Source organism: Dermacentor andersoni, chromosome 7 (genome assembly GCF_023375885.2).
Source record: "Dermacentor andersoni chromosome 7, qqDerAnde1_hic_scaffold, whole genome shotgun sequence".
NCBI classification, from domain to species: domain Eukaryota; kingdom Metazoa; phylum Arthropoda; class Arachnida; order Ixodida; family Ixodidae; genus Dermacentor; species Dermacentor andersoni.
Genome location: NC_092820.1, coordinates 61,208,801 through 61,218,112, shown reverse-complemented (window position 1 = coordinate 61,218,112; position 9,312 = coordinate 61,208,801). Strand labels below are relative to the sequence as shown.

General features: G+C 47.0%; 1 protein-coding gene across 2 annotated transcripts in view; it reads right to left on the bottom strand.

The window, feature by feature from the left end:
* Nucleotides 1-2,243: 2,243 nt before the first annotated feature.
* The window catches only part of LOC126534399 (cyclin-dependent kinase-like 4), a 114,152-nt gene continuing 107,083 nt past the window's right edge, over nt 2,244-9,312 (bottom strand). For both annotated transcript variants that reach the window (XM_055072876.2, XM_050181685.3), the window contains exons 9-10: nt 6,639-6,770; nt 2,244-5,251 (exon numbers count right to left, since the gene is read on the bottom strand). In XM_055072876.2, the coding sequence (XP_054928851.2) occupies nt 5,075-5,251; nt 6,639-6,770 (309 nt within the window). In that variant the 3' untranslated portion in view covers nt 2,244-5,074. The remainder of the gene's footprint in view (nt 5,252-6,638; nt 6,771-9,312) is intronic.

Sequence of the window (9,312 nt, the reverse complement as noted above, 5' to 3'; positions counted from 1 at the left end):
CCAACATACTTTTCACCAGTTCTTCACTTGGCGATATGTCCATCTTGGCAGTGGCTTCATGCCTGAAGAACACTGATTTGGAAATATACAAGCAAAACACTACTCTATCTTCTAGTCTTGCTGAAATGCACAACCAAACCTTAAAGCACTAGTGACAGCGTCGCCTCATGGGTGACTGAACAGTCTCTGTCTTTATATGTCACGAAGAATAAAGATGAGTGAACAAAAAATTGTTCAAGGCTTTATAAAGCAAGTTATTGCGGCAATATTAACGAAAATTATCATACCACGTGACAACAAATATAAGCATACCCAGAACCTCTCGCCCCCCCCCTCTTTACTTGGACTATGTATTCTCAATTTTCCCACAAAAAGAACCTGCTTCATAGCTTGTGTGCATATTTAGACCGTTTGTTCCCGATTGTCGATCTGTTGTCAGAGATAAGACATCGCTGCAAGGCCTACCACAGCAAAGTACTCGGCACCAGCTGCGACTAACCAGCTTTCCCAAGTCCTGATTATTTTGAAAAGCAGACCAGTTGTGTGAACCACGATTTCATTCCGCACATGAGTTCTTGTATCCAGTCTGCACCACTGAATGATAAATAGGGGCAAAGGTAACAAAGAAAATTTTAATATTGGAAGAGTGCTGACGAGGCGGTCAGGTTTCTCATTTCTCAAGGCTTTTTTTTTTTTATTGTTAACGCATGTACGGTGCAGCATCAAGGGTGCCTCGTCGCGTTTGAATTCGACGCTTGTACTTGGGCAGGAGGGAGTGGACGGCATGCTGACAAACACCATCTACCCCTGCACAACAGGTGGTTGCGGCCACTTTGCCAAAGCCGGAAAGTTTACTATTTCACCAGCGATTCGCGGCATTGCATAGTTCTATGGTATAGCAGTAGCTCGAATTCCGCTGATATTTAGGCCTGATTGACGACAAGAAGGCGTGTCCATGACCCGCAGTCTGGCTCCTGGGGCCCCATAACGTAAAACTATTCCAATATGCTTTGATTCCGACCTCCTGACGTCAAATTTGTGTAACCGCTGACGCAAGCATCGGGCGGTCACCTCCAGGGTTGTCTGAACAGACCAATGAAACGCTCTCCTCGTTCATAGGAAGTCACTTTTGTTTGCTTGAAAAACGAATAACATTGCCTACACTGAACGACTTGTCTCGTCTGATTGGCTGACAAGAGGCGAAAGGCCCGCTCAAGTGGAGAGGGATTCAATGGGGCCGAGTCGCTGCACTTAACGCGTACACGTCACTTTGACGGAGTGAGTTTTTGCGGTTTTGTGACGTAGCGTGACAGGCATGTGAATTGGGTGCAGCCCGAAAGCTTTTTACCAATAGCCGAGGGCTAATGGCGAAAATGCGTCGAATCAGAAATAACTATTTTTCTTTTGTTCGTTCAAATCATGCATAATCAGCGTGTACACGTCATATCACATGGGGGGGGGGGGGGGGGCTATCGCGGTTTTCGTGGCACCGCGTGTTACACACGTGAAGTGTCGTTGGTCCAAAAACGTTTTTAACCAATCGCGGAGGGCCGATTGTAGAAATGGAATAGAAAAGTTCGGACTAGTTTTACGTTATAGCGCCCCTGTTGCAGGGCCAGCGTTTTCAGTGCTTCCAAAGTCGAATACAAAGGCAATATATTTCAACTGTTCCTTACCTTACGGCTGGTTTCCTAAATGAGCTTTTAAATGCTCACTGGGCCCCATATAAAGTGCCGTACTTCAAGAAAACCTTCACGGTTTAGGCGAATTCCAAACGCGCACCTTTGGTTACCGGAAGCCCACTTTGTGTTCCTGAAGATCACCACTTCCTACGTGTAACTGCATAATAGCTACCCCGTACAATCCATATCGTTTTCTTATAAAAAATACTTCAGCAGGGCTGAGTAGAAAAAAAATTATGCAATTCTTGAGCTGCTGCACAGTACAGAAAATAAACATGGTGTTTTTTTTTTTTTTATGCGCAACAAGCAGCATTAAGGCGAGACAAAGTAACGGAGAACCATACCTCACGGTACATTGCAGTGATGACGCCATCCAGGAGCAGTCTCCGCCGACAAGAGGGCTAACGCATTATTTTCAATGTGATGAAATTTGTTAGTCAATGTTTTTAAGGGACTAATAAGGAAATTATAAATAAATCTCTAGCGCATCTGAGTGAGGAGCAGTGCGCGTAGGCGCACTTGTTTCCGTTGAAATCAAGTAATAAAGTTCACAAATCAGCATGCTCTGCTTCTTCACCTCTTGGAAGCAAAGTTTATTGAAACAAACTCACTGAAGCACTCGTTTTTTCAGCACAAAGAGGGACAGTGCATTATTTGATTACGCAGTAATAGCAAACACAGTCTTCTAGAAGTGCACTCGTCTCAGTTTCCGGCGACATTGGAAAAAGCATCCCGCACTTTAAAGGTAAAATAGAATTCATGAGCATTGTCGGTTAGTGACGTTGTTATCGGGCCTTTTCGAGCTAGTGGCTACAAATAAAATGCCCACAAAACTCACCACAATCACCACAGAAAACGACATGACGCTTCTAGTGCATCCACACTAAGTAGAGTTCTGCAGTAAAATGCTCTGCGGAGAATATTTTCAATATCAACCGTCAGCAGAAGTGAAAACGGGACAACGGAGATTATGATGTTACTTGAAAGTTTTATTATTTCTCCACTCCCAGTCAATCTCTTTCCATGGAGTAATAGGACGTATTTTATTTCATTTATATCTCAAAAAAATTCGCTTCGCCATCAGTAAGTGGTAGGAGAGCGTCAAGCCTGCGTTGGCATTAGGATATTACATTGGGCATTTCACGGGATGAATATCTAAACGAACAGAGCATACAACCTTGAAGATCGAAGCCCTGTTTAACTTCTCTCTACACCTTAGCTCTTATATATACACGTAGGGTATATATACTATACCTACATACCACTTAAGAACCAACGTTGTTTTCGTCCTTGTTTAGTTAAACCAGAGTCCTTCCATGTTCCAAAAAATGGAAGGACTCTGGTTAAACGAAACGTCTGGGCCATCTGCTACATTCAGTGTGAAATGCTTAAAATCTTTCGGGAAATAAGCCTCCCATTGAAAACGCTCGTGAATATGGTAAATCACCGTTTTATGAAAGTAGCTTTCCTAGCCGACCTCAAATGTGAAAAACGTCGTTCAGTCGCTACAAAGCTAATCTCGCGCCTGCTAACACGCAGCCACATCCACCAGCAAACTCTAAATGTACACATCCCCTCCATCTTCGTGTCCTTGCTATTGCTTCTTCCGCGCACAAGTCTATTACTACCGTGTGACACGGGCATACCAAAGCTCCTTCGAAGTAAAGGGGCGTAAAGCTTTCAAGGGAGCGTTAGTTCACGGGAGTCGTATCAGTGACACACGGTCTGTGACGAATAATTCTCCAGAAACCTCCACGTGCAGTTGGCGCGTAATTCATCCCGTAAGCGAATAAAAACTTTGTGTCCCAATATGCGTTGAAATGTGCCCATACCGAATTTTATTTTCTGAAGGTTACTTTTGGAGCTGAAAAACGAGATATCTGTATAATCATATCGCAGCTTAGACAAATATGGATGCTTTGGTCGTGATGCGCTGGCCACACTGCGCGCCAGTGCGTAGGTAGCTGGCGTCGGCCGTTCGTTATTGCTTCCGCCATATCCTCCCCTTGTGGCTCTCGCTCACCGTGAAACTTGTTCCTTTTTAACCGAGAAAAGCTCAATATTTTTAGGTATAAAAAAGCTTTTTATGTATATACCCCCTGGGAACAAGAGTCAAAGCTCCGTTCAACTAGGTCACCTTTGACGTGCCCGTGTGTGACAACGCTTGTCCACCTTGGAAGGAAAGAATCTTAGGCTCAAAGGTCCTTGAAAAACTCAGAGTGACAGGCCCGTGCGTCAGAGTGACAGGGATATACAAAGAAGGCAGTTCAGTCCCGTTAGTAGATCATGCCAGGCCGCTTCACTAAAGTATTGAAAACATACACTCAGGTGAAGCGCAGTGATCGTTTCTCAGTGATTGTTGTGCGATAATATCATGAAAATAGCAACTCACATAAAGGACAGGATAACTCACAGAAAAAGGTCCTCGAGAATAACCATTATAGGAATGCATCCAGATCGAACCATATAAAGCGTTAGTAGACGCAGATACACACTACTGCAGAAATTTCCCATCCGTTAACATTCATCCATATTAACACTTACCTAGTAATGAAGGGAACACATAGCAAAGTGAACAGGAAACACATTGCAACTTAAATATAAGGGGATCCGTTCTATTGCTTTCACGCGTGATCTTCCACTGCAGCTGGTGGCCGGTGAAAGCGGTTGTGTTAGGAAACTATCCACGGTGCATTCCACGACCCTTTGTTCAATTGAGTAATTAATTTATATGCAGTGCGAGGACTAAATGTTCCTTATTTGGGGGCAGGGGAGGCTATCGCAATGATGTGCTCAAAGAGCCGGCACAATATAACCCATATTGCAGTGGTGTTATTACAATTCCATTATCACATAGCTGCGCCGCTTTTCCGCTGGCATGAAGCATTCTTTGCAAATAGATTGCTCGATGTATGTACTGCCTCGTACATACACCGTTGCTTGATGAATTCGGACCCTTACTCATTCCTTCCTACACACCTAGCAAGCACAGCGGCAAACAGACATCTTCACTGACAGAATGGGGCCACTGCGTCCAAATTATTGGGAAAATAAGTGCACTTCAATCAATCTGGGCTGCGAAACTAATAATAATTCACGTTTGACATCTTACCATGACACTGAAAGAACAGCACCAACAAAGCCGCCTTGCCACACCAGTTCACCTTCGCTGTAAGAAGCTGTCCGCTTGGTAAGCCACGGCACACCAAGTTTTTCCATTCTCTCAGCACGCACTAATAACCCATACACACGACAACATACTGCTCGAGCCGGTAGCAACGATACAGCACATCAAGGAGAGATTCATGCCAGCCTCACGCACGGGACTACTTCCAGGACCATCCAGTGAAGGACTTGGGGACCGAGTGGTAGAGTGTCCCGGGACCTAGGCGTCAGATGTTCGGTAGGTGGTCAAACTTGCGCGACGACGACTGCTGCGAGTGCGGCTGGCTCTGCAGCGGCTGGGAATGTCGAGAGTGCAAGTGCGAGGCCCGGACGTCCGGCGTCGGGTAGCCACTTCCGGAGTGACCCGGAAGGTGAGGAAACAGAGAGTGGTGCTGAGCACCGTTCTGGAGACCGGTACACATTAGGCAGCGTCATCCGAATTGTTCAGCGCCCAGCGGTATTGTCAAAAACCGGTGTGAAAAAACAACAGCGTTAACGGGGTTGTTGTTCATGGCGGAGTTCAAACCAGAACATCAGACGGTGTTTACAAGCAAAAACAACGGAATCCAAGTGAAATTACCCACGGCAGCAGTTGGGTGAATGCAGGTATCGTCGTGGTCGAAGTCAGGAAGTAAGAGCGAGGTGACCGGTTGCAGCCCAAAGTCCATTCGCAGCGTCCAATAACAGATGATTGGTGGAAGGGTTCAGGTCGAGAAGAATAAACAAGAAAAGCACACATAAATATCAATTTGCACACGTCTCAGTGCATTTGCGGACGTTCCCATGGAAAATTAGGAAATGCTTTTCCTCTTTTATCAGGATATTCAGTTGTAAACCGAAAGAGAGCGCGTATTTGACTACGTAATAGACAGAGATAAATGAGATGCGAAAACTGAGGATCTAATAGAGGGGTGTAAATGCGCCTGAGAGACAAGGTTGAATGGAACGACAAGGCACACACAGCGCTACGTGTGTCTTGTCCTTCCTTTTGTCCTTGTCTCGTAGTCACATTTACACGCCTTCAATGCTGAACATACTTGCCCATCTAGCTAAGTTGACTAACCTAAAAAGATCCAGCAGTTACCTACGGTGCCAAGTGGTTTCTGAAACATAGTACCACATAATCGCTCTGGCTACACTACGTAGACGAGCAGGCGTAACACACAAACTTACGCAAGCTTAGTTAAATTTACTATGGATAAGTGAAGGAAACCCACCGACTTTAAGGCCGCAGTTGTGGAGTAACGCCTATCTAATTCCATGTTTCTGAGTCAACAACAGAGAGTGTAAAGTAAGTTGTAAGGCGATTTGGTCGTTCTGCAATATTTTCTTTGTATACGTAATATTGCACGCTCGTCTTTTGTATTCGTTACCAGAAACGTAAAGAGAATATATAATTTAAATCATTGCTCCAGGCCTATTTATGGAAATCGGTAAGGGAAAGAAAGCTGATTGTGGGCTTACTATAAAATATTCTCACACTATGACCCAAACTGTGTTAATTGTTTCGTTGACAACACTCACCCGATTAGAAAAACGACTTGTAATAGCAAAGTTCAAACATTGGGCAGAAGCGGATCATGGAAACGCGTTTCTTTCCTTAAATGTTGACGTGATAACTGTAGAGCGATACTTCAAGACGTCGCCTTTCTTTTCCTGGCTACACTAATGTACCGCAGAGTGTTACGTGACATAAAAAATTGTGGTGGGTTTAAATATAAATCACAACATAATGAAGGATATAAGATACATAACTGCGTCCTGCCTGCTGTGCATCACAGAGCCACATACCTTAGACTTTTCTCTTCGTATTCGAACATTGTCCTCGACATCCACCTCGGGCACCTTGCAATCGCTAAGGTACGGGTGTTTCAGCAATTGCTCGCACGTCCACCGCTTGGCAGGGTCCTTGTCCAGGCATTTCTGTAAAGCCGACAGACTGTAGCGCGAGCTGTTGGGAATTGCTGCGTACCACGCCACTGGCGCTAAATTAAACCACTTGGTACATTCCCTGAAAGTTGACAGCGTTTCCCAAAACACAGTTCTCTCATTATGCAGTTAAACAAGGGAATACACCAAGCTGTTCGGTGAACAAGAACAGGATACAAGTTGTATCGCTTTGACGGTAAACTCTTATCTCCACGTTCCATGCTCAGAAAAAGAAGTCGCAGTTTCTTTTGGCCACCAGCACGATGCAGCTCATTTGACGCGTCACCAACAAACACGCGGGCATGTGCGAAGGCAGCGTCATGCGACTCATACAAGCCTTCGCCATTTCTCAAATAAAGTACACGGCAGCGTTTCACAACTGGACGATAGCGGAAAAAAACAAGCTCAACGCCCTCATACGCAAGGCGTACAAATGTACTTTGGGACTTGTGCCCGGAGTCAGCACCACCAAGCTCTTAGAACTAGGCTTATACAATACGTACGAGGAACTCGTGGAGGCGCAACAAGTGTCCCAACTCGAGCGCCTATCCAAGGCCCGCCCGGGCAGACACTTGCTCGAAAAGTTCGGCATCACATACCACACGCAACACGGCATAAAAGTAGAAATTCCAAGAACCATACGCGAGCAACTATACGTGCCCCCATTGCCTCACAACATGCACCCCCAACACCACACAGGGAGACGTAAAGCCAGGGCACAAACACATGAACAAAAGTTACTCCAACAACAAGGAGGCGCTCTTCACCGACGCAGCTCGTTATCGAGACAGGAAGAGTTTCGTGGCGGCAGTTACTAGCCACCGAGGCAAACCATGTCACGGGCGTCACCGTGAACACGGCACATGCCAAAGCGGCAGAGGAAACGGCTATAGCACTAGCCCTCACACAAACCAAAGCGACATACGTGATCTGCGATTCGCAAACGACAATTCGCAATTTTGCAAATGGGCGCATCTCGCAAGGGGCGTATCACATACTCCAGTGACATCCCATACACCAGGACGAGGCCGACTTCGATAACCGAAGGCATTTGCTATGGATTCCGGCGCACACTAGATTGAGCACCCCCAACGAAGCGGCTCACCGCGTTGCTCGAGGCTTCACTCACCGAACATCATCGGAGGAAGAGCCCCCGCGGGGCTCTTCCTCCGACGCGCGCGATTGTCTGGGCGTGGGAGGATCGTATGACCAGGTTCCACGACATCATGACACACTACGAGCTACAAACACGCGTATACCCTTTCCCTCAAGCTAGGTTAGACAGGACGCAAGCAGTACATTTCAGACAATTACAAAGGGATTCTTACAGAAACCCCAGACTCGTGCATGCCATGTTTCCAGACATGTACACTACAAACCGATGCACACCGTGTGGCCAGGTTGCCACACTTAATCACAATGTATGGGAGTGTCAGCACTTAACAAACAAGTCGGGCAGTGCCGACCCCTCCGTCTCTTCCACCGTCAGCCTCCGCTCGCGCTGGAAGACCGCACTGCTCAGCTCAAACCTGACAGCACAACTCTGGGCCGTCCAACGAGCTGAGGAAGCCGCGTCAAGACAAGGTCTCGGAACCGCGTCCGCGGCGGGTGCCAAGACCCACTAAAAAGACGCCGGACTCTAATCTTATTGATTTGAAAATAAAGTTTACGCTCTCTCCCGAAAGGCGAAGCATCGATTGCGATAGCAAATTAGTAGACAGTTATACGAAGTAAAGATAGCGGTTCTATCGGCCGTATTAACTTGGAAAGATTCGCTTACTAACTGAATTAACAAGCATGGCGTCAGCGCCCACAGGCAAACATGAACACATCACACTCTATGACCGAGGGGACTTGCTGCCAAAACGCTGACGTGAGCAAGCGTGGCCACCGCAGCGAGCGAAGTTACCTTCTTGCTGTCTATCGCTCCAACGCAAATAGCGGTGAAAAACAGCACGCACAAAGGGTATGAGCCGTCTAAACATGGCTTTCAGGATACGGTGCGCAAATTACGCAATTGGTGGCAGAGTAGAAGCCTGCCCCTCCCCACTTCCCTTTCGCACACGCGATTGAGCCTCGATCGTCACTTCCCCTTGCGCATGTTCGCGAAACACGCAGTTGCTGCTGTAGCCAAACACAAACCCCCCTCCCTCCCTCTCCTTCCCATCCGTCCAAGGCATTTCCCACGACAGAAGATGGCGCGATTGCTCTCCGCCTTCGTCCGTCACGCGCGCTAGATTGAGCAGCGATGGTCCGCTCCCCTCGTGTGCTATCACTCACACATCCAACATACAGCGCGCGGCGACGGCGTTATCGCGGTTGCAGTTTATACAGAACATCACGGCGACGCCGACGGCAAAAATGTACCTGGATTGTCCATATTATTACGATACCATCGAGCGATGTTCAGGAAACGAGCCATCCCGAGAACGACGATGAAGTGGGTGGGTGCCCTTGGCGCGAGCGAGTGTCGGCCCGGCTGTCTGGCTCCAGTGTAAATAGCCTGTAAATATCCTCTTTCGTCTGTGTCTTTCCA